We start from the raw sequence: 23,902 nt of genomic DNA, 5'->3' as shown, positions 1-23,902 counted from the left end.
ATGCTCCAGGGAAGCCTGAACCCAAGACTGTACGGAGGGAACCATTGAGATTTTATGGCTGTATTTTCTTTTTCTGATTCAGCTCTCACTTTATCGCCCTAATAGTTCTTTGTCAGTTCTAAATTCATGCATGAGGTGTGCAAGGTGAATTGTTTCAAATGGGGCTGCCCCGCCGCCAATGGCTGGCTGTACTATGTTAGCTGGTCTAGGCTCGCTCACTGATCATTCTCGGCTCTCTTCAGCCTGAGAGCTCTGAATTTTAGCCCAACACTTAACTTCCCTCTCACCACTTTCACTTTGGCTTTCACTCTCACCATCTCCAAAGTAACTTGATACTGTGACCAATCTTTTCTTCTCGGGTTATCTTCTTCTTCACCGCCTTTGTTGGAAAAATAATTTGCTTTGCTTATTTGCATCTAACCATCTCCCCCCAGTCACTTCCGGCTCTTCGCTTGCTTGCTTCGCTATCTGCTTCATCTTGCTCCCGCCGTCGCAAACGAAACCCTCGAACCGTGAACCCCAAACAGCAGACAACGACGATCCGCCCTTTTCTGCCTATCTCCATGGCTCTGGCCTAGATATTTCTCCGTGACCAGATCTCCGTTACAAGGCTTGCGTAGAACAAGCGCTTTCGCTCCCGTGCTCTGCTCTGCTCTGCTTTTCCGTGAACCCTACATTCGCCAGCCATCCATCGCTCGCGTATTGATCCGCCAGACGAAAGTACCAACATGGCAGCCAACGGGAGCTCAATGCCCTCGGCTGGCGCTGGTGGTGAATCTCAAGTGCTCACCAAAATCCACCAGGCGCTTGAGGTCGTCCATAGCCCGTACTCGTCCAACGATGCCCGTAGGCAAGCCCAGGATTTCCTCGAGGAGGTCAAGGGATTCGACGAAGCCCCTATGCAAGGCTATAACCTCGCCTCCGACAAGGCTCAATCCCCCGTTGTTCGACACTACGCCCTCTCTCTGCTAGAGCATGCGATCCGGTACCGATGGTCAACGTACACCCTAGAACAGACGGATGCCCTGCGACAATGGGTATTAAGCCTTGGCCAAGCCATCGCGAAGGAGGATCCAGCTTATATCAGAAATAAGACCGCCCAGCTCTGGGTTGAGGTCGCCAAGAGATGCTGGGGCGCTGAATGGATGGACATGGACTCTATGCTTTATCAACTATGGGATATTGCCGATTCCCCAGTGCACAAGGAACTCGTAATGTTTGTCCTCGAGAATCTCTCTGATGAAGTCTTCACTGGGGACGACTCAGTTGTCGCCATGCGGGAAGGCGTGTTGAGTAAGGCTTGTGTTGAGATCTTCACTCCAACCGCGGTGTTAGTGGAGGCCTTCCCTAACCGTCAGCCTGGTCCTCCAGTGCGATATGGCGATGATGGTTGGCTAAGCCGTTTGTCCCAGTTTCTGGATTACTGTTTGAACCAGGCACCCAAGGACAACGAGGATGTCAAGATGTGCATACACAAGGGCCTGTCTGTGTTCTTATCACTCATGCCTTGGGCAATCCCAAAGGCTATATCCTCGGCTCGCTGCGTTGAAGTTATGTGTGCTGGGCTAGCTTCGTCACAAGTCACCATTCAAAAGGTAGCTTATTTCGAATAGTCAACGAATGACTTGCGCTGACCAAAACATAGGCTGCATTAGAAGGTCTCCATGCTCTGTATTGCAGAACTAATTTCAACGACGAGGAATTTCGGGATCTGGTTGGCCCCATGTTCAGAATCGGGTCAATACAACTATGCAAGCAACTTTTCGAGTGGTCTGCAGTTGACCCTGAGGACGTTGACGAAGACAAATACCAGACACTGAAGAAGCTATCAGAGGTATCTCGAATGGCGCATAGTTTCAGAGCCATACTAACTTGTTGCGCAGATGTTGTCTTGCCTCGGGGACTACTTTGACAGGAAGTTTGCAAAATTGCCTGCTGACACCGCCAAGGAAGACTTCCTGGCGCTCCTAGTACAAGTTGTGCAGCATCAGAGCCTGATGGTCTCTATTCCTGTACTTGTCACATGGACGCGGCTCCTCAGTAACCGCTTGATTGGCCCAACCGAGCTTGTTTCCGCCTTCATCCCACCCCTGCTGGAGACATGCAGTTCGAGATTGGTTCGATTCGAGAATCTCCCAGAGGATACTCAAGACGCGACATTACTCTACCTCATGGAGGATACAGATACGGTCCCTGAACGACACGCTTTCTTGGGCAACTATCGCCGATATAGCTCTCAGATCATTGAGGCTGTTGTCCAGTTGAAGTTAGTTGACGCGATTCAACACATTCTCGGCCGCACAGAAGATCTTTTACAGCATCTATATGACGGCCAGCCTCCCTTAGACAAGCAAAACTATTTCAAGCACTCCATGCCGGTCCTGCGCGTCGATGCCCAATTCACAGTCATTGAGGCCACACTAAAGGGGTACTCCAAATGGCGCAAGCACCGGCCCCAAGAGCATCAACAACAGGGACCAGAAATTGAAGCCAATTTGGAGTCATGGTGTAACAAGCTGCTCGAAATGAGCTTTGAGGATCCCATGATTCGGAAGCGAACCCTTCAGCTGCTTGTCTACTTCTCTACTACCGCGCTCAATAAGAACGCTACATTCATGTTGAAGGTGTTGGAACATATTTTAATGACCTGGCCAGCTCTCCAGCCAGAATACCGTGCTTTCAACGACGCTATTAAAGACCTGCAGGGTGAAAGTATGATTGAGTTGCAGCGATTGGCGTCAGAGATGCCAGATCATCTGCTGGTAAGTTGATTTGAACTTTGGTCTTGAGGCCCGATCTAATTACTTCGCAGGGTGTGTATGACCAAATAGAGAGCAAAGTCAATGAAATGATGTCGTCTGGATCGCTTGATGAGAAGCGCTCCATTGCCTACAAAAGCTTTCTCTTCATCATTATGTCAGTATACGAATGACGATACACAGCAATAGCTCGCTAACCACTTCACAGACACCGAGCCACCAGTGTGGATGCTCAGGCCAAGATTCAGAAGCTGCGTGAATTTATCGATCCTGTAAAGGCCCAATGGCAGACCGAGACCGTGCGCAACTCTCTGGAGTCGTACGCTAGCTTCTGTGAGTTATTGGGACTAGACAAGGCTCAAAACTACATGGCCAACCGCCGAGCACATGAGATCGCGGATTGGGGCTCGCAGGAACTCGACGCTGAAGGACTTGCTCTTCAGAACGAGCTCGAGGAACGACTTAAGCTTCTTCCGCTTCGTTCGACCAAGAGCTTTCTGGCCTTCTCAGTCGAGAGACTTGATAAGTCGTCAGATGCTTTCAAGGCCTCGTACGCTCTCTGGCAAGACGGATTCCCAGAAATCTTGGCCGATCTGCTCAAGTTCCTGACTTATGCGCATGCGTCGCACAAACCTGACAATTGGGTCGGACTACCAGGCGAAGCATTGTCGACTGTTCACCGAATTCTAAGCGATCGGTTTTGGCAAGCCGGGATTTCCGAGGGCAGCAAAGACGATTTCTATGCTCGCGTCATGGACAAGAAGAACACGATGGAAGGTCTCGCCTCAACTATCCGGGGATCGATTCGATTTGTTCGCGAAACTGCCTATGCTATCATTTATTGCATGAGTCGCTTGGAACGGCAGTTTTACGGGTTCGAGGGACTCTCTGCGCCTCTCTCCAAGGCCCTATTCTCAGACTCAGTTTGGTTGTCTACACATCAGCAGAGTAATTTGCTGAATCTGGTTAGATATCTTGTTGATGATTGCCCTGTTGACTGCCGAGAGCATTTTCTTCCGCAGCTGCTGGCGGCATGCTTCCAACAGATGGATGCCAAGATTAACGGGGAATGGGAAAAGATGCAGCGCCAGCAGGAGGTGGCTGCAGATGGCGAGGCTGGTCTCAAGGAAGAGATGAAAGCGGAGAGTATTCTTCGACAAGTGACCTACACGGCGGTATTGATGGTGGCCGACTTCCTCGATCCCACCAAACCTAGTAAGTTCCAGGAGGTTCCGGGTTTGTCAAGAGCAAATGAACTAACAGTCTCCTTAGATGGGCCGATTCAGAATGGAGACAGCAGTTCGGGAGTTGATCAAGAGAAGGACTACCCTAGCCTTAGGAGGTTCTGTCTCACCCATCAGGAGGTTGTAGAGCCTTTGCTTGTCTTCTGCACCCACGGTATTCGAGTGCGTGACAGCAGGTGCTGTACCATGATTCTGCGATTGTTCATATCGTTGGTTCCTGAGTTTCATCTTGTGGATGGCCAGTTGCCCAAGTCTGTGCTACAAAGCCCAATGGAAGCACATCTTGCGACAGATAGGTTTCCTATTCCGCCAGCAATATCTTCGGCTATTCGGGAATATATCTCGCTCGATGTGCTAAAAGCCTGCATCACATCGTTTCATGAGCCTTACTTTGTGGAACTACAGAAGGACTTGGCCGCGCTGATTGCAACAATTGTTGTCTACTATAGCCCCATCACGTCGTCACCTAGGGACGTACTTCTCTCACTACCCAATGTGAACATGGCGGATCTGGACCGGCTGTCGACGTACATGGCCAAGCCTGGTGCGCATACTCGCCAGCAGCGAGCTCTGGTTTTGGATCTGCTTAAGGATCTCAAGGGTGTAAGTGTGTCCGAGATGGGTAAACTCCCCAAGAGCAGTGGATTTGGTGGTTCCAGTCGCAAGAGAACGAACCGAAGCAAGATGGCGCAGCAATTCATGAGCGACCAGCAGTCAGGACAGGATTCGACGCGATCAGGTATGAATGTGGCTCGTCGGGCTACACCAGATGCACTGGAGGGGGTCTCGAATCTATTTGAGGGTTAGAGATTCCATGAGGGAGAGACCATTGCCTCAGAGGCAGCAATACCTTTAGAAATCAACCTTATATCATGAGAGCGGATAGTACCAGAGTTAGACCCGCTAGCGAAAAAGAAAAATGGGTGGAAGTTGCAAGTCCAGGCCAAGGGCCCTCATCGTCGAGTCTCTGGGCGGTATAATAGAGATGGGCGGTCAAGGGGGAACAATAGACAGGGTCGGACTGAGGAATTGGAATGAATCATCAGGAGTATTAGAGCGAGCATGGGTCAGGCTAGTATGAGAATTGACATGTTTTACTTGAAGTTATTTGACTTGCATATTGAGGTTGACGCATAATCATGCCATGTTGCATTGGCTCCGTCTGCAACTTATGAGGCCGGCTGCATATAATGCGCAATGACATTGCATATACAGCCACAATCAGCAATAATCAGTCCATTGCGAAACATTTCTTATAGCTCAGCGATGAATCCGGAAACCGGTGAGTACTATAGAGGGCTCGGTAGTGTCAGGGCCGGCCCGGGACTTGAAAGCCAGCCCGGCACATGTTTCCCCCTTTCAAACAAGAGACCGACTTTTGTATGACGTCGGCTGTTTTCTGGAGAGATAAACTTCAATGGGGGTTCACCGGGGAAAGCATCCGATAAAGCTGCAAGGTCAATCACGCGTTAGATTGGAGAAGAGGGTGGCATCCTTGCGTATGAGGCTTGTGGGTTTATAACCGGCGGTGGCAGTGTCTTACTTGGGGGACGTACAGGATCCGGAGATTAATGAGCTGACTTTGAAGTGGCAAAACGAGGAGGAAAAGCTGGTTTGCGTTTTCATCACTTTCACGTGCCTCTCCTCTCTTTAAATGAAGATAGTACTGTTTTGAGGCCGTCGCCGGCGCCGGTTCATTCTCCGGAACCGGGCCGTAGCTTGCGTAGCTTAAGCCGGTGCATTCTTGGACATCAAGTTCCGGCATAAAATCAGGAACTTCCCACGATTTCTCTAGAGATTTCTGCGACTGGATTGATGCTCGTTTTTTCCATTTGGCTCTATCGTAATTGATACCGCTGATTGAGTGAATATGGATACAATAGAGTACCGTCCAACGACTCCTATCCGGAAGACACAGAGAAGAACGACAAGAGCGTGAGTGTTACTTTCTGTTCTTTCAAGCCAAAGATGCGAACTGATTGGTTCTACGTAGATGCGATGATTGTCGCCGACTCAAGGAGAAATGTATCGGCTCCATGCCCTGCGACAGATGCAGATACTTTGGCAGGCCTTGTCAGTTCAGCGATAGGTTCAGAAGAAGCCGAGTTTCTCGTACGGCAGCACAAGCAATCAAAGCATCTGCGGTGGAAGTAACGTCTGAGGATGTCTCTGTGTACTTTGAGGCGGAACGTATCCAGGCGCTAGAGCATATCGTGAGACATTACACAGGGCTCGAAGAGTTCAGCAAGGAGAAGCTTGAGAACGTCATCGCAGATCTTTCGCCTCTACGTAATGAAGAGGAACATTTGGTAGATGTGGTTGAGGTTGAGAATGATGATGTGAGTTGTGATGGGAGGGATTGCGCGAGTGTAGGTACGGCATCAACCGGTAGGTATTGTTCTGCTTCGAGCGGTGTATAGCCAGAGCTAACTTGGTTTCAGCAAACGTAGAGTTCTCTCATCACGAGTTTTCTCGTCGTGTACAGGAAAAGGTCAAAGATGAGCTGACCGATTTTGAGTTTGAGGTAGGATGTCCCGTCCCACAGGTCAAACAGTGTCTAACAACAACACATTCAGGACTCGGGAACAGACACAGCAGTCAGCGACAAAGCAAATACTTCTCAGCTTCTATCTCGAGATGCAGCAGTGCTTGAAGCTGTGTCTTTATTCCCACCTGCTCCCTCTGCACTGATCCTCTTACGAGTATTCTTTGAGATTGCCCAAACAAACTATTTCTATATCGACGAGGAGACACTCCGACAACGCCTCGACCAGTTCTACTCTTGTCCTACACGCGTGGACAGTGAAGATGCCCCTTGGGTCTCTGTCGCGCTGATGGTCTTTGCACTCGGAACACAATTCTCGCATCTTTGTCAGTCTTCAGTTAGGGGCTCGAATCGAGAGCTCATGAGAGATGCCCACGATATCTGTCAGATCATGGATGATACTATTGCATCGACATTTTACCGAAAGGCCACAAACTTGATCTCTGATATTCTAGGTATGGGCTCCATCGAAAGCGTGCAGGCCTTTCTCCTTTTCGGCATATATGTCCTTCCTATTGACCCAGCTGGCTTGTCTTGTACCTATTTCGGAATTGCTATCAAGGTGGCAACACAATTCAATCTTCATCAAAAGACTATCCGAGATTTATCTCCCCGAGAAGTTGAGCTGCGGAAAAGAGTTTGGTGGACTGCTTATGCTCTCGAACGGTATGTTCAGACCCTATACGAGCCCCTTTACAATATCTAACATAGCAAAGCCGAATTTGCATCTTACACGGACGACCTGTCTCTATTTCGAGACTAGATATTGATGCTAATCTACCAATTGATTTGGAAGAAGTGCAACCCAAGGAAAGGATCAACACTTTTCAAAATAACATGGCCATGCTCAAGCTAACTATCTTCATGGAGGATGCTCGAGATGGAATGTAAGTGATGTTAACTATTCCTGTTTGAAATTTAGTGACTAATAAGAGATAGTCTGGCTTTAAAGAGCAAAGATAAAGGACAGAAAGTCAAAGCATTTCAAAACATTGTCCAGCTCAAGGAGAGGCTTCGCAGTTACTGGCAAAGTCTCTCCGAGGATACCTTTTGTCGAGACCTGACGCCTGGCAAACCACTATTCCGATCTAACATACACCTATTCTTAACGTACAACCTGGTTCATATCCTGATTGGTCGATCGTTTATCCTGGACGAGCTGAATATCAACACCAAGGACACACCGACTGCAGAGTGGACGAAACTAAGAAGCGAACTAGTCAACGACTGTATCAACAGTGCTGTTACTACTATTCATCTCTGTCAGACTTTGCACGATGAGAGCAGTCTTTCAAAATCATCTTACACTGAGTTCAGTTCCTGCTGCGCTGCTGTTCTCGCTTTGGTAGCAAAATGTGTCTCTGACAGGAGCAGCAGTTGCAAGGATGCCTGCAAGAAAGGGATGGAATTACTGCGAGAAATATCAACAGGTGTCTTTTCGACAAGCGGTGAAAAACGTACAGTAGAAGGGCTAGAGATTGCTTTCGACAGGCTGAACCACGCAAAGAGACGAGACAGTACTGGGAAGCTCGACGAAGATGGATATCTCCAGTTTCGAAATTGGGTTGCCATGCAGCAGATTGTTCCTGGAGAATCTCTGCAGCTGCCTCGACAGGAAAACTCTATGCTGGACGTCTTTGGAGGGCCTTCGCTTACGTATCAATGTTCTGGCATGGCGGGAGGTTACAAGTCTGGTTGCTCTCTGCCTGCGCGTACGGAAGTGATTTCTTTGCCAGATTTGGGAGATTGGTTTGATCATGGGTTTGAGCAGCCGGTGGCTTAATGATACATGACTTACGACTTACGATATTGATTTTCATTTAGTATATACACTACAACTTTACTACATCACATCGTTCAAGGTTCTCTCACGGCAGCAAGGTCATTGCCAGGTAGAAAGACTTGGATTTGATTTAGCTTGGTTGTCGCTAGCTATCCTGGCTTCTGGCTGGACATTAGAGACTGGCTCAGTACACCAGTCTGCTACTACCTCCCTTAGAGTCACATTGATAAGGGTCAATGACTTTTGCTAAATTACTACTTCAATATTTCCGAGTTGAACAGTGCACAGATCAAGTACAAGAAAAGGTTAAGAGTTTAATAATTTTTCACAAATGATCTGTATTACATGGTTTATATCAAGTTTAGACTCATTTACTTGCTAGCAATTTCCTTCTCCAACGCATCAGCCATATCCCCAAGCGTGGCAAACTTCCAATCATATACAGGATCCTCTGTGTTACCCATACTAGCTCCAGGTCTCTCAATCCAGCTTGATTTGATGCCCATCTGCTTCGCGGGCTGATGATCATGAAACTGGCTCTGCGCAGTCTGCAGCACCTTTTCCTTGGGAATACCAAACTTAGCCTCCACTTCCCGCAACATATACTTAAAGTTGTTCAGGTTAGGTTTGTAACTTCCAACGTCTTGTGCAGTGATAATCAGGTCGAAGGGAATGGCCTGAAGAGGACCTGCATTGCTGCCGGAGAAGGACTCGCGGTCGACATTAGACAGAACAACGAGCTTGTAATGTTTGCCGAGACGACGAAGAGCATCAACAGTATCAGGGAATGCAGGCCATGATCCAATTGAGTCGCCAAAGGCCTTGTTTTGTTCAGATGTGGGCTTAGAGAAGCCGAGACGCTCTGCAACATGAGGGTGGATGGTAGTTAGAAGCTCAGAATACTTCATGTCAGGAGTCTTTTTCTGTTGAGCAACCTCAGCCTCATGGTAGGTCTTCAAGAGATCTTCTCGAGAGATTTCGGCATTGTTGGACTGGAGAAGGGGCTTGAGACCATTCAGAACGCCAGTCTCCCAGTCAATGAGAGTGCCGTAGACGTCGAAGGAGAGGAGACCAAAGTCTGAGATCTTGCTCATTTTGAAGGTGAAGGGGTTTTCTTGATGATGATGATGATGATGACTGGGTGATGCTTGTCTATCGTCTTCAAACGACAGTATTTTACTGGTTATTTATAGGGAGAGTACGCCCTGTAGTTGACTTGGACATTGATGAGATAATACACTCGTTTGCCGGTGCCGGTCTAGGGTGACCGAATTGGGATGCCGGTCGGCACACCGAAAGTGGGGAAGGATGTGCCGGTGAAGCCCGGACTGCTTGACGGGAATATCCATTTATTCCGGTATTGTCTTGTACAGAAACCGTTAAAGTTGATCTGGATAGATTGAAGCTCTTGGGAGTAGCCCATGACCTGAACTCTTTACTTATGGTTAAGAAGATGTTAACGAGTTACACAAGAAACGCTTGCCGAGATATAATGGCTGGAGTGCATCCAGTATATACGGTACAGGACCCTAACAATATGCGCATAATACACTGGTAATGGCCTATCGTTATATTCTAAGAGTAAACGAACAGTGGCACTTCTTTGAGCATCACAGGCTTCTGCCTCTCAAGCAGTACGAGGAACATGGTTTATGAGGCCTTCAGAGATGGGACAATTCGGAGCTCGCGCAAATATGAAGCCCGAAGCGCGAAATACGAGATTGTTCCAAATGAGATGGGAGGCGTGTTTTGTGAAGCTTTGACAAGAAGTTGTCGGTGGAAAACTCAGGCTTCGAGACTTTAGGGCTGAAACGGCAGAAATTCCAGCGATCCGAAATGCGCATTGAGGCCATCACCAGATGCAGACGCCTGTTTATGTCTAAGACCGAGGCACGAAGCCTCATTATTACCGCATGGCCCACCCATCGCAAATGTGAAGGAATGGAGGCTGAATGTGTTGGTTTGAGGTTGATGCAGCCTTACAAGGGAGACCTTGGTAACAGAGATGCCTCGGCTTCTCGCTGCAGAAAACATGTTTTGAGGTGGCTCATCAACTCAGCCAAGTCTAATAACAGCTCTATTATGTCTCAGCTTGAGAAGATGGATCACGAAGGGCTGGATATGTGAAACCTGTAACGGCGATGAGGCACTGATGGCCGAGACATTCCACATGGGCTAACGTTAGCCGCTATTACCAGAAGCGGCAACGAGCCTATCGTTCGATTTGTGGCACTCGAAGCATTGTTATGTTATGTCCGTTTTCTGGAGCTCTCAAGAGTCAGAACTGTCTGTGTACCAGCCTTACCAACTGTGAAAGTATTTGCTTTTGCGTGGCGTTCTGTACACCAGGGAGATCGATCACTATCTCATCGATGCCACAGATAACCAGGATGTTCCTTGATGTTGATGCTACTGAAACGCTTATATATATGTCACAGTTGTATAGGGACCCTAGAGATCATCAAGATTCAAGCGAGGATATCCCACATTGACATTGACAAAAACCCCAAGATCATCAGGATCATCCGATGCGACTGTGCCGCCCGCTTAACAATGACAGGATTGACAGCACGTAAAGCATCCCTGACTACGGGCATCAATGGAAAGGTCCCGTGATCAGGACGTCGGTCGAGTTTAGGTACGCATATCGTCAAGGGTATTCGAATAATCCATCGAATAGCGCGACTGTCACAAATGCCGACCCTCGTCGGTCTTGTCTCATTGGATGATGTACTATATCTGACCGTTCTATAGACGATCAGATTGTATCTGCATGATGATCCTGGCAATGGATGTTGGGCCTTGATTCTTAGTTCATGTTGGTTAGGTTCTTCCCCTCCCAGGTGGCGGGCAGTTTGTAAGGTCAGGTCACTAGCGGTGACAGGAAGGCACCTTTATGCCCGCTATTTCCACTATGTTCTGCATTGTGCTCATCACTATCATTGGGTCTTTTTGCCGGGCTGTTGATTAACTGCCCTCCTCAACTGTAGTGAGTATATTAACCATGAACCTCGGCTCAACATCTTGGACTGTAATCTTGGACGTCAGTTAATGCACACACTTCATATTAAAAGTGTAACAAGTTCTGAACCAATTGAGTATGCGTCAATGCTACAATGACATGCCGAGGTTCATCTTTCTTGATCTCTTCCCGTCAGGTCTGTCTATGGAATCTCACCCACCCACCAATTCAGGCTACAGGGTTCTTAAGCTTCCCCTGTAATAAGCCCCGCTCAAGCCTCCAACTTAAGCCCACACGGAAAGATAGAGCATCTCACATCAGTGGAAGCGGGTTCGTGGTCTCAGTCCCCGCCATAACTCAATTGGCCATGGCCCTTTAGACTCATTAGCAGAGGCCACTAAGTTACAGTGCCTACCTAGGGAAAGTGAAGTGCACGTCAGGGACGGCATCCCGTCTTCCCGCTCTATTCTAAAACGTTTGGCTCCAGAACTCCGCGACTCACCTCTCTCCTCAACTTTGACTTTGATCGACAAGACACTCAATCAATTGGGCTTATTTGGCCAGACCTGGCAATTCGGTTTACACGCTTATAACGGCAAATACCGATATTGTTTGCTACCTACTGACAGTTCAAGCGGCGCCTTGACGATCCATCCTCGTGCATCGCGTCGTCGCATTGCATTGCCTTGCCTTGCATTGCATCCAGCCAATTTGTCAGGATCCTTTTTCTTGCCATGTTTTCTCTCCTCCAACGGCGTCGCTAAAAAAGCAATTCCTCCGCCCTCTGGCCGCATCTACTGTACTGTACTGTACAATCGTCATCTGTCACTTATCACCTCGTTTGTCACTCACTCGCATTGACAACCTGAGCCAAGCTTGCAAACTCGGATTGTCTCATCGCTTGTCATCACGTTGACCCCCTTGTCCTCCCCTCCATCTCGTCGTCGACGTTCCACCGCCAACCTGCTGTCGTCTGTTTAGCCCCCCGCTGTGTAAGGCGAAGCAAACATATCCATCGTCCTCACTCGTCTCGGATACGACTTCTCGGACACCTTTGCCTCTTTTTTTTCTTTCTTTCTTTCTTTCTTTCTTTGCCTGGATCCTCTTGTTGCTTTTTCTTGCCCGTCCGCCATCATCGTCCCCTGTCATACCCTGGCATATACACGTACATACCAAGACGAACTCTTTAACACCAGAACCACCGACAGCTCGGAATCTTTGCCACCAGCTAGTCAGTGTTTGCATTAAATTGATCCTTCATCTCTGAGAGCTGCAGTCTTACTCTCTCTTGGTTGTTTGGTTGTCTCAAACTTCCTAGGTGTTGACCATCTCGAAGCAGAGCATCACCATCTACTAGACTTTCATCCACTCTTCCAAAAGACTGAACTGTTCATACTGGATCTGTCACATTAAGTAACCAGCTACGGCCCTCGCTCTCTTTCATCTCCATATGCAACCTCGCGTCTTCGTACGCCCTATCCCGCGGTTCTCGTTTACTCTGTCCTCCCAGGAGACCGTTGGACAGTCAGCTGTTGGACAATAATCCTCCCCCATCTTCTTTCCACTTCTGTCAATATCCCCTGCTGGGAATTTCGACATAACGTCGTGATCGGATCGTCGGACTTGGGATTCATCAAGAAACACGGTCAATCATGGTCTACTGCGGCAAGCCCTCTAGGGGTTGCCAGATGTGCAGAGCCCGAAGAATCAAGGTGCGTTGCTATTTTACTGCTGCATGACTTTTCTTGAGCAGAGTTTCCCTGGGGCCCTTTAGACGCATCAGCTCACAGTCATAGTGCGATGAAACGAAGCCAACCTGTAATCAATGCGCCAAATCCAGGCGACAATGTCCTGGTTACAAAGATGAATTCGATCTTGTCTTCCGCAATGAGACGCAGGCAACTGAACGAAGAGCTCGCAAGGCCAGCAAGAAAGCCACGGCGTTGAAGCAGGGTAAACCTTCACAGGCTGTAGCTATTCACAAACCAACACCCGATCAGTCTATTATATCGGCTCTCCAACTTCCGGTGGACCAGCAGGCAACATGTCACTTTCTATCGAACTTCGTTCTGCTACCTTCTCACGATAACACGCGGGGATGGATGGAATTCGTTGTGCCTCTCCTTAAAAGCGAAAAGCAAGCGTCCCATTTCAAGCTAGCGTTTGATGCATGTGCGATGGCATCTCTGGGGAACCGTGTCGGTTCAGGTTGCAATTTTGAGAACAAAGCTTTAGGATGTTATACGAAAGCACTTTCCGCCACATTCAGCGCTCTGAAGGATCCCGTTTTATCTAAGGAGGACTCAACTTTGGCAGCTGTGCTGCTTTTGGGACTTTTTGAGAACATCACCGCAAAGCAATTGGGAATGCTCGCTTGGGGATCTCATATTGAAGGAGCTATTCAACTAGTTAAGTCGAGAGATAGGAAGCAGATGCGAACGAAAACAGGCCTGGCTCTTTTTGTAGCCACAAGAACGCAAATGGTACGCCCTTTTTATTCATTCCTCAGCTGACCGCTATCTAACGAGCGACTAGATCATTCACACTTTGACCACAGGCACACCCCCGGCTATGGGAGTGGAATGGTGGATTACGGACAGCTACAAGAATCGGTACGGAGCCGAGTGTCAGCGACTTAACATCCGTACAGCAGAGCTCAGGGCTGAGTCCAATCGCTTGATGGCGTCCCTGGCCCGTAGCCCCGAGAACATTGAGCTGCTTCTGGATATTATTCGTCGATGTCAGACTCTCGATCAGCAACATGTGGCCTGGGCGAACCAGTTGCCCGAGTACTTTCATTACAAAGCTGTGGCTTGGGAGGACAATGTTCCCAGTGGAAACTACGGCATGGCTGAGGTTTTCCCAGGACGAATAGACGCATATCAGGATCTCTGGGTTGTCAGCGTATGGAACTTGATGCGTTGCTCTCGCATCATTCTCGCATCACTGATTGTCCGCTGTGCTGCATGGGTTTGCGCCCCGGTCGACTACCGAACAACCCCCGAATACGCAACAGCCGCGAGAACGTGTGTTGATACCATCACGGATATCATTTCCTCGGTACCCTACCAGCTAGGCTGGTTTTCCAGTCGCAGGGAGCTGCTTGAGCGTGCTAACCTGTCCGCGTTTGGCTGTGGAGAGGAAGATGCCCTAAAAGGTCTGCCAGGATACTTCCTGACTTGGCCCCTGACTTGTGTCCAGGGTCAGGATTATACAACTGATGCACAGAGAGCATGGGTCAAAGGTCGACTTGAGTTTATTGGCAATCATCTTGGTGTTAGGTACGCCAATGTGCTTAAACAAGTGAGTATCCTCTTGAATCCCTGGAGCTATTTGCCTCCGCTTGGTTTTGCCTTTCTTTCTCTCCTTTGTTCGTTTTCCTTTCCTTTTTCAGCATTGATCTATCCCCACATTTGTTGCTTTTTCTGGTATTAACTTCAGGGTCAACTGACACTTCTCCACAGCTCAATGTTCGTGTTCCGTCAATGCTCATCCGCAGGGATGGCTTGATGGCTAGCCCGTACCCTGCCTCGTACAACTTTGAAAAGCTCTTATCGTCCAAGACGGCACCAGCTATGGCAGGATATTCTCTGAACCCAATACAACAACATGAAGCTATGCAGAAGGAGAGAGCTGAGAAACAGAAAACTGAGCTGCTGAGTAAAGCCAGGGGGTCCTTACCAAATAACGAGAGGGTGGCTGACGGCCTGTTGCAATTTCAGAGTTGATTATGGGATACCGGAGATATAATTCTGAAGGATTTTGAAAACGTCTCATCTCCAAATATGCCATATAGACGTTACAAAGGTTCTGGATAACCTATCAAATAGAGGATGGCTGGTCCTGAATAACCGTGGTCGAGTTTTAGTCTATAAGTTGGCATTGAACATGCCATTATTGGATTGGATACCAGGCGTTCAAAAATTACCATGAATTTGTTTAATCCAAGCTTGATTGTGCAATTGCAGATCCGATACTCGAAACGAAAGTGTAGGGGTTTGGTCGGTGCTCCTTTGGATACCTTAAGTTAGACGAGTGGATATCCATAGATAGTTTCATGGGGTGTTACGGTTGGGAAGGTTGCGATCACAGAAACGTTTTCAAGTGCAATGTGTTGTATTATAGAGCAATTTTGCAACCGGATATCTGGCGTAATATGAATCAAGTTTAAAGAAACTTTCCCAGTGAAAGAAATTCGTTGAATAGTCCTATGGATGTCTGCGTGCGTGCGTGCTACCCATGCCCCTAGCATGTTCGAATCAAGATAGAAAATTCGTGACGGAGTGGCGATCGAGTTTACTTTTGTTTCTTGCTGTAGACATTGTCAGAACCTATTCCCCTTTCACGAGAAAAGATACCACGATGTACGCACCTCTGACTAGCATCTGATGTCGTGCCTAGATTCCACGCCTTGACGAACCAGCTCTGCGTCGCATCGACATAGTTCTCGTTCTTGATTTGTTTGACGCCGACCTTTACACCATCCTTTGTGAAAACAACGTTCTTCTTGCCCATACGCTCGGACGCAGCATCGGACATCTTGGCGACGCTGATGTAGACTTGGTAGCCGACCCAACCGCCTACGCTGAGCAGAGCGAAGACGATGATGAGAGGAAGGACCTGGCTGTAAGAGTCAATTAGATACTGTGTTCGAAGTGAAAGCCTGGTGGTGCAGCTGTACCTGAGAGCTGAAGGTTGTTTGGCCATGTTTGATTGCGACACGTGCAATGCGAAAACGGCGATTGGCAATAATGAGGAAAGATGCGCTGAGCTGGAGAAGAGAAGTGATGAATGCGATCAACGCAGTTGAAGATGCAAAGAAGAATAGAGGGTAAAGAGGGAGAGAAGAGATAGAGCGCGAGAGAGAGAGAGGCAGCCGAAAGGGGGTTGCGCAAAGAATTGAGGGGACCAAGAGCTGAAGGATGGGGGATAGAGTACTACTTTAGGGATGCATGTGAGTAATGGAAGTAATGGAAAGTCAAGTACCTAGACTAGCTCGCCCTCGAACTAAGGTATTCGCGAAAACCCGTTAATGGAACTTAGGTACGGGGATCGCCAATTGGATTGTTCGGCATCGAAAAAAAGGGTCCAGGTCTTGTCTGAGGGGCTACCCTCCTGTAACTTTGGCTGATGTTAGTGGGAATGCTACTGGAACATGGAGGGGGACGACGTATCGACACACTTGATGCCTTTGTCGTAACGAGTGACGGTTGGTAGTCTGTGAGGCGGAAACGAGTGCTTCTCCATTTCAAGCTGCTTTGATTCAGTGCAAGATCGTGCTCTTAAACATGTTCCTATACCTGAGAATGCCAAGAAGCTATCCCGGGCCGCTGCCGTCCATGCGATCCATGCAGTGGCAGTGCAAAGGATGAGATGAAGTGCAAAATAAACCACATAAAATATGGATTGGGCAATGTCTTGCCCTACAAACACTCACTGATTGCCTAGACTCACCTGTCATACCTTAATTGTTAACAGCCTGAGGGAGTCCAGCTTTTGTGGCGGCTGACTTATTTCCCCCTGTGGTGAATTGAGAACAGTCTATGTTGGTGTGGTGATGCGGGGGTTTGTGATGAGGCTTGAAGAAGCAATCATGATGTTTTTGTCTGACACTCTGAATGACTGCGCATGAGAAGCGCGTGCTATTCTATCTTTATAGAGAGAGCATATTATCATATGGAATTCAGATGGTGACAAGAGTGGTTGAAAGCCTGTGCGTTAACATACATGCAATCAAGACCCAGATTTTACAGGGTAACATCCCAGGTCTATGGAAAGCATGAGGCTTAACACCTTGATCACCAAGCTTCTAACTGATTCAATGCGAAAGAAACATGTAGACTCTTGTTGCACTGTAGGGGTACATTGCCTCATACTTGACCTAACCGTTGCTTCCTCTCGCCATCTGGTTACTCGCCATAGTACAAGCACATGAACTTCACTCTGAGTTTCCTTGATCTGCCAAACAATTTTGTGATTTGATGATCCCAAGGCATCCCGTAGACAAGGCAAGAGAGATGCTGTCCCAAGAGTCGGTAACAATAAACTGCAACGCTGACCATCTGTGCAACATTTTGAAGAGCGATTGTTTTTACGGCTCTGTATGACATACACACACCCGTGCCTAGCTTCTCGATGACAAAGAGAGGAGACGGATATTTCAGTAGCTATAGGGCTTGATAGAAGCATATAGATCGGCGACATTCATTGTGCTGTGGCCAACCCTCATCAGTCAGCTGGCTTGGCTAGAGACAGGCACGATATGAGGAAGGACTGTCAGCTATTTTCCTACTCACACGGCTTAACATCATGTAAGTAACGTGACTACTGTAGTCTTTCTCTCCTTGTCCTATGCATCACTAGTTCTACCTAACTCTTATGATTCTATGCTGCTTCTTTTAGCAAATTTGACCACTTACACCACAGTGAGGTGTTCGAATTTATCGACACATAGTCAAATTCACCACATAATAGCATATTGACCAAGACAACTGTATGAAACGCCTTTCGGCTCAGATGTTTTCCTAATCTACTTATAAGATTCTCTTGGTGAATACATCTTATCGTTGCCCAGATGTGCATGAATTGTTTCGTGTAGGCCAACACTGGGGTTTCACTTCCAGTGACCTATGATATCATGGAAGTTCTTGGTTAAAAAGCTCACCAGGGCTCTAGGAGTAATCTTTAGACTGCTCTTTGGACGACGTGCGCTTTTGTGTATTCATTTGGCCTGAGACAGAGTTCCCGGGGTAACAGATGTTGGCGATTGAGATATAGATCAAAACCAAGAGTCAACATGAGTTTCAAAAAACCAATCAAGGATGAGCTTCATTAAGTTATACAAGCCTAAAGCATATCGCTCTTAATTCGATACTGGCAACTCAACATCTACCACCATTTGCAAGACTTGCGTACTATAGGGTGACAAGTTGAAGGCTATTATTATCCATATCGAGAACAAGTCAAATTACTTCATTCAGTATGATAGGAGACACACATCTGGTTAGGCACAGGAATATAAGTTTTAGGAAATACCTATTCTCATGACAGCTACAGTTCTTGAATTATACTGGTACATGATCTTGTACAATGGATGTGGCTGTGCACTCCCACCAGAGCTTCCAGTGAAGCTTTGACGCCACGGTAGCTCCAAGCTCTAAGTTTGCTTGTAGTATCGATGAGTATGGACACATTTACAAAATCTAATGGATTGCTCTTCTGAATTGACTCATATCAACACGTGAGGATATCTAGTGATATCGTTGTCCTCTTCTCGCCGTCTCTGGCATCTGATAGCGTGGCTCAGGCAACCATGAGATAGGTAGCCCCTCCTTTGGCACTACAGGATTCTTGGCTTTGTCGCTGTGGCGGTGACCAATGCGAAGAGGCCAGACATGCAGACTGACACAGGCTACGCTACCTAACAGCTCTGAGCTCATCAACCGCCAAACACCCACCTCCATTTATCCTCCTCCATCCCAGTCCAACATCCAGATTTCGTCGACTGGGAGCTTCGGATCGGGAGTTGCCTTTTACTCTCCCATTTTCTACTAATTGCTAAAACGCCTGCTCCTCTGCAGCGCCTTTTGAACTGTTTCTCGACCGATTGACCGACACCGTTTACACATACATATATATACCTTACCTCAACCTCGGGTGCGACACTGCTCCCTTCACACTTCAACCATGTCGATGCCCCCTCCTGGTGATGGCTTCGGCGGCTATCCAGCCCAGCAATACGATCAATATGCTGGCCAAGAACAGCAACCTCAACAAGCTTACGAGGACCCTGCCGCCGCCCAACAGCAACAGCCCCACGATCAAGGCCACAAGAAGAAGAAGCGAGGATATGCGGCTCAGGCTTTCGAGGTCGGTACCGGTGCCAACGCCGTCGCCGGTGCTCAGACCGGCGGAGCTCCTCAGCAATTCGGTGCCCCTCCCGCTCAGCCAGGTTATGGAGGTTATCAGGCCGAACCTCAAGCCGCTGCCCCTCAAGGATACCAATATCCCCAGGGATACGGCGCACAGCAACCCGCTGCTCCCCAGGCTCCTCAATATGGCTACCAAGCTCCCGATCAAGGATACCCAGCACCTGGTGCTCAGCAGCCCGCGCCAGGAGTTGGCGGCATTACTCAAGGCGTCGGCAACATGAACATTGGTGGTCAGGCTCAACAACCCCAGGCCGCTCAGCCTCCTCGCCCTGCTGTTCTGAACCAGCTCTATCCAACTGATCTCCTTAGCCAGCCCTTCAATGTCTCGGAGCTTGACCTTCCCCCGCCCCCGATTGTTCTTCCTCCCAACGTGAGTTGCTTATTTTCAGGCATGGTAATTTTGTCAATCATTAACTTTCACCTATTAGACGAGTGTTACTCCATCCCCCGACGCCAACTGCTCCCCGCGATATTTCCGATCAACTCTCAACGCTGTTCCCACCACCCACTCGCTCCTGAAGAAGTCCAAGCTGCCCCTTGCGCTCGTCATCCAGCCCTACGGTTCTCTCCACGACGATGAGGATCCCGTACCTGTTGTGCAGGATCAGGTCATCTCGCGTTGCCGACGTTGTAGAACATACATCAACCCTTATGTTACTTTCCTGGACCAGGGACACCGATGGAGGTGTAATATGTGTAATCTGACCAACGATGTTCCTCAGGCTTTCGATTGGGATGCCGCTGCCCAGCAGAGTGTCGACCGATGGCAGCGACCCGAGCTGAACCATGCTGTTGTTGAGTTTGTTGCTCCCCAGGAGTACATGGTTCGCCCACCTCAGCCCCTCATCTACCTGTTCTGTTTCGATGTCAGCTACGCTGCTGTTTCAACCGGACTCGTGGCCACCGCAGCCCGCACCATTCTGGACAGCCTTGACAGGATACCAAATGCTGATCGCCGCACGCGCCTTGGTTTCTTGGCCGTGGACTCTAGCCTCCACTACTTCTCGATCCCCAAAGATACTGATGAGAATGGCGAGACCAATATGCTGGTTGTCAGCGATCTCGATGAACCTTTCCTGCCTATCCCTAACGAGCTCCTGGTCCCTCTTAGCGAGAGCCGACAAAGCGTTGAGAAGTTCCTGCAGAAGCTTCCCGATATGTTCCAGAACAACCAGAGCAATGGTTCATGCATGGGATCAGCCCTGCGTGCAGCTCACAAGCTTATCTCCACCCTCGGAGGCAAGATTGTTGTTTTGACTGCTTCCCTGCCTAACCTTGGTGTCGGCAAGCTCGAGATGCGCGAGGATAAGAAGCTTCTTGGCACATCAAAGGAGGGAGCTCTGCTTCAAACAGCCAACAGTTTCTACAAGAGCTTTGCCGTCGAATGCTCAAAGAGCCAGGTCTCTATTGATATGTTCCTCTTCTCATCACAGTATCAAGATGTGGCTTCGCTTAGCAACCTCCCTCGCTACACCGGCGGTCAGACCTGGTTCTACCCAGGCTGGCATGCCTCGCGACCTGAGGATGCCCTCAAGTTTGCTTCAGAGTTCAGCGACTATCTTTCGTCTGAAATTGGTCTGGAAGCTGTTCTCCGAGTCCGAGCCACAAGTGGTCTGAGAATGAACACATTCTACGGCAACTTCTTCAACCGAAGCTCTGATCTCTGCGCTTTCCCCGCCTTCCCCCGCGATCAATGTTACGTTGTCGAGGTGGCTATTGATGAGAATCTTACCAAGAACGTCATCTGCCTCCAAGCGGCAGTGTTGCACACAACCTGCAATGGTGAGCGTCGCATCCGAGTCATGACTCTGGCCCTTCCTACAACGACCAATCTATCCGATATGTACGCCTCAGCGGACCAGTGTGCCATTACCACTTACTTCAGCCACAAGGCCGTGGAGCGGGCCCTTTCAAGCGGCCTCGATGCGGCCCGCGACGCTCTGCAGAGCAAGGTTACCGAACTCTTGCAGACATTCAAGAAGGAGCTGGCTGGAGGCAGCATGGGTGGCGGTCTGCAATTCCCCGCCAACCTCCGCGGTCTTCCCCTCCTGTTCCTGGGGCTGATCAAGAACGTTGGTCTCCGCAAGTCATCTCAAATCCCCTCCGACATCAGATCGGCAGCTCTCTGCCTCCTGTCAACACTTCCTGTGCCTCTCTTGATGCGCTACATTTACCCACGACTCTACTCACTACATGATATGCCCGACAACGCGGGAGTTCCCGACCAGGAGACGGGCCACATTGCGCTCCCTCCTGCGCTCAACCTGTCTTCAGAGAGGCTTGTGCCCTACGGTTTGTACCTCATCGATGATGGACAAACTCAGTTCTTGTGGGTCGGCCGTGACGCCGTACCGCAATTGGTGCAAGATGTGTTTGGAGTGGAAGACAGAGGCCAGATCCAGGTCGGCAAGGGTCGCGTACCCGAGCTTGAGGGAGACTTCAACGAACGCGTGCGAGCTATTGTTCAGAAGAGCCGTGACCACAAGTCACTAGGGGTTGGCAGCATTACATTGCCCCACCTGTATATCGTGCGAGAAGACGGAGAACCTAGTCTGAAGCTCTGGGCGCAGACGCTACTCGTGGAGGATCGAGCCGACCAGGGTGTAAGCGCAGCTCAATGGCTAGGCATGTTGAGAGAAAAGGTGAGTTGATCGACGACAACATTGGCTGAGATGACAAACTAACCTTTGTATCAAGGTTGTTCAGTAGAGTAGCTCACGAAAAGTTGAGCGTTTGTAGACGGAGGAGTGGGTCGGATCTGTCCTTGTAATATTGGGATCGGGATGAGGAGGGTTCAATGACTGGAGTCGAGGTCCTGGAGAAGCAGTCGGCTGTTTTTGGTAACAGGGATGCGAGGACGAACGGTGTCAATTAGAGTGAATGAATTGTTTTGTGAGCAATCGTGAAGATTACCTAACGTGACGGGGTGAGGTGATGTTGAGACCATTGCCATCATGATCATGATGATGTTCTACAGAGCAGAGGGGCCCATGATGATAGCATTAAACAGCACAACCAGGGTCAAGATATGATACAGTCAACCAACAACCATAGACTGACATGCATAGTAATGCATGATATTTTTAGAAATGCATTTCCTCAGAAACCAAACGGAAAGGAGACCCGATTCCTTGGATGAATCCATGACCGAGGGGTTGGTCCCCATGAAATCTGATACAGGCACCAGACGCAGCCGCAGACGCGATGTTCCCCTGCAGAGTTGAGTTGAGTTGGTACATGAGATGCAAGGACCTCGCTATCCAATGATGAAACGCCGCCGAGTCGGTGGGTGTGAAACGCACGCGCCTATCGAGCCAAGTAGCCAATGATGGCTAGAATTAGGCGCTGGGTAGTTTATTTTAAGAACACAGAGACACAGTTCTTCTCTTCACATACATTCCTACCTACCTATCCAGGTGAATCAGCTCAGTTCAGTTCAGTTCAGGTCATGCCGTTGAGAAAAAATTAGAGTCGGTAACATGTGAAGCGGCATGGCATTAGGTTGGTGAAACGCATAGAGGAATCTTTGTCGAACAGGGGTTGATGCGGTCCACTGAAGAAGACGCGAGGGCAGAGTAGCATTCGCCATGTTTTCGGGGCTGTCAGATGCTAAACGCCCAGTATTTTGAATCGCTAGCGTCATGTCATTGGGAGATTCTGTAACGTTTCGTCTCAGAGGGTGATGCTACAGTGTCTTCGTTTCGTTTAGGTCTGTTACAGACGGATACATTGGACTTCTCTGTTGTTTCTGTGATTATCACGTATCGTCAGGTACCTGACGGGAAGCTGTCCGTCCCGCCCGTTCCATGGTCAAAGTCAATCAGAGAGCTCGCCTCTCCCCTCCCCCACTTTGCCTTCCTTCAATCGTTATCACCCTTAAGTTAAGCTTGTTAATCCAGGGTCATCCACTATATCCAAGGAGTCTCGTACTGCAATATCCGAGATGATGGATAGTTGCTCTGTCATCCCGTTATTCTGTGTTTAGTTGTTCCAGGTTCAACTGCTCTATTGTTTATTCAATAGCATTTCGGCAATGTTGGCGTTGTTGATGCCCCTCCTGGCGATCATTGCAGATGTTCTGGACCTGTCCATGAACCATGAACCTTGGTTTATTCTTCAAGGGTTTCGTTTCGTCTTGCGATCACGCATTCCCTTGAAGAGATCTGCCTGCGTAGGTAAACTCAAAGGACACTCTGTCATATTCTGAGTCCTTTCTTTGCATTGAGGACAAGTCACTGGATGTCCACTATCAGGCTGAGGTGACACCTCCACCAGCTTGAGCAAGTAGTTGTTGGTTCTTAGCCGCCCAGCTTTGGCTTTATCACATCTCAGTCATCAGCCCAACGGGACAAAGAATCAGATGACGAAAGAAATGATTGATTGAACTAGTGGTATTACTTAATAACTACCCTTCTGTTCCGTCCGTCTTGTCTTGCCTTGCCTTGACTCATCGTGCTTGTTTCACATCTCAGCCAACCTGTCTTGTTTTAAAAGTTATCCTCCATTCCTTTTGTGTCAGATCCAGACCCAGCCAGAGGCAATACCTCTCTCTCTCTCTCTCTACGTACGGGATACCTTACTCACAGACCAATTCAACTGCTAGATTCGGAAGACTGTCTCCCCTAAGAAATAGCCCGTGCAGCAATATCCTTACCCTTTCTTACCTATACTCACCGTC

General features: G+C 48.7%; 6 protein-coding genes across 6 annotated transcripts; 4 read left to right on the top strand and 2 right to left on the bottom strand.

Annotated features, from left to right (window-relative positions):
* The first annotated feature begins 239 nt into the window (after nucleotides 1–239).
* On the top strand, nucleotides 240–5,106 carry FOBCDRAFT_215174 (armadillo-type protein). Its single transcript, XM_059609401.1, has 6 exons — nucleotides 240–1,595; nucleotides 1,646–1,834; nucleotides 1,884–2,762; nucleotides 2,813–2,916; nucleotides 2,968–3,974; nucleotides 4,032–5,106. Exons 1-6 carry the CDS (start codon nucleotides 729–731, stop codon nucleotides 4,808–4,810), a joined length of 3,825 nt encoding a protein of 1,274 aa, XP_059464177.1. The 5' UTR covers nucleotides 240–728; the 3' UTR covers nucleotides 4,811–5,106.
* Nucleotides 5,107–5,651: 545 nt separating this feature from the next.
* Nucleotides 5,652–8,553, top strand: FOBCDRAFT_155264 (fungal-specific transcription factor domain-containing protein). Its single transcript, XM_031173789.3, has 6 exons — nucleotides 5,652–5,938; nucleotides 5,997–6,391; nucleotides 6,445–6,527; nucleotides 6,580–7,214; nucleotides 7,265–7,435; nucleotides 7,488–8,553. The coding sequence occupies exons 1-6, from the start codon at nucleotides 5,874–5,876 to the stop codon at nucleotides 8,329–8,331; spliced, it is 2,193 nt and encodes a 730-aa protein (XP_031050574.2). The 5' UTR covers nucleotides 5,652–5,873; the 3' UTR covers nucleotides 8,332–8,553.
* An 84-nt stretch (nucleotides 8,554–8,637) lies between these two features.
* On the bottom strand, nucleotides 8,638–9,581 carry FOBCDRAFT_215169 (HAD-like domain-containing protein). The gene has a single exon (XM_031173791.3). It carries the CDS (start codon nucleotides 9,423–9,425, stop codon nucleotides 8,703–8,705), a length of 723 nt encoding a protein of 240 aa, XP_031050576.2. The 5' UTR covers nucleotides 9,426–9,581; the 3' UTR covers nucleotides 8,638–8,702.
* A 3,172-nt stretch (nucleotides 9,582–12,753) lies between these two features.
* FOBCDRAFT_15982 (uncharacterized protein) lies at nucleotides 12,754–15,057 on the top strand. The gene is made up of 4 exons (XM_031173786.3): nucleotides 12,754–13,005; nucleotides 13,090–13,776; nucleotides 13,829–14,596; nucleotides 14,758–15,057. Exons 1-4 carry the CDS (start codon nucleotides 12,946–12,948, stop codon nucleotides 15,019–15,021), a joined length of 1,779 nt encoding a protein of 592 aa, XP_031050571.1. The 5' UTR covers nucleotides 12,754–12,945; the 3' UTR covers nucleotides 15,022–15,057.
* A 332-nt stretch (nucleotides 15,058–15,389) lies between these two features.
* FOBCDRAFT_215163 (uncharacterized protein) lies at nucleotides 15,390–16,277 on the bottom strand. The gene is made up of 3 exons (XM_031173785.3): nucleotides 15,975–16,277; nucleotides 15,666–15,917; nucleotides 15,390–15,605 (listed from the first exon to the last, which is right to left on the bottom strand). The coding sequence occupies exons 1-3, from the start codon at nucleotides 15,998–16,000 to the stop codon at nucleotides 15,590–15,592; spliced, it is 294 nt and encodes a 97-aa protein (XP_031050570.1). The 5' UTR covers nucleotides 16,001–16,277; the 3' UTR covers nucleotides 15,390–15,589.
* A 2,424-nt stretch (nucleotides 16,278–18,701) lies between these two features.
* FOBCDRAFT_215159 (uncharacterized protein) lies at nucleotides 18,702–22,174 on the top strand. Its single transcript, XM_031173783.3, has 3 exons — nucleotides 18,702–19,594; nucleotides 19,653–21,866; nucleotides 21,922–22,174. Exons 1-3 carry the CDS (start codon nucleotides 18,980–18,982, stop codon nucleotides 21,931–21,933), a joined length of 2,841 nt encoding a protein of 946 aa, XP_031050568.2. The 5' UTR covers nucleotides 18,702–18,979; the 3' UTR covers nucleotides 21,934–22,174.
* Nucleotides 22,175–23,902: the final 1,728 nt, after the last annotated feature.

This window comes from Fusarium oxysporum, chromosome II (assembly GCF_013085055.1).
Source record: "Fusarium oxysporum Fo47 chromosome II, complete sequence".
NCBI lineage: Eukaryota > Fungi > Ascomycota > Sordariomycetes > Hypocreales > Nectriaceae > Fusarium > Fusarium oxysporum.
The sequence above is the reverse complement of the archived record's forward strand: the minus strand, read 5'-3'. Positions and strand labels throughout refer to the sequence as shown.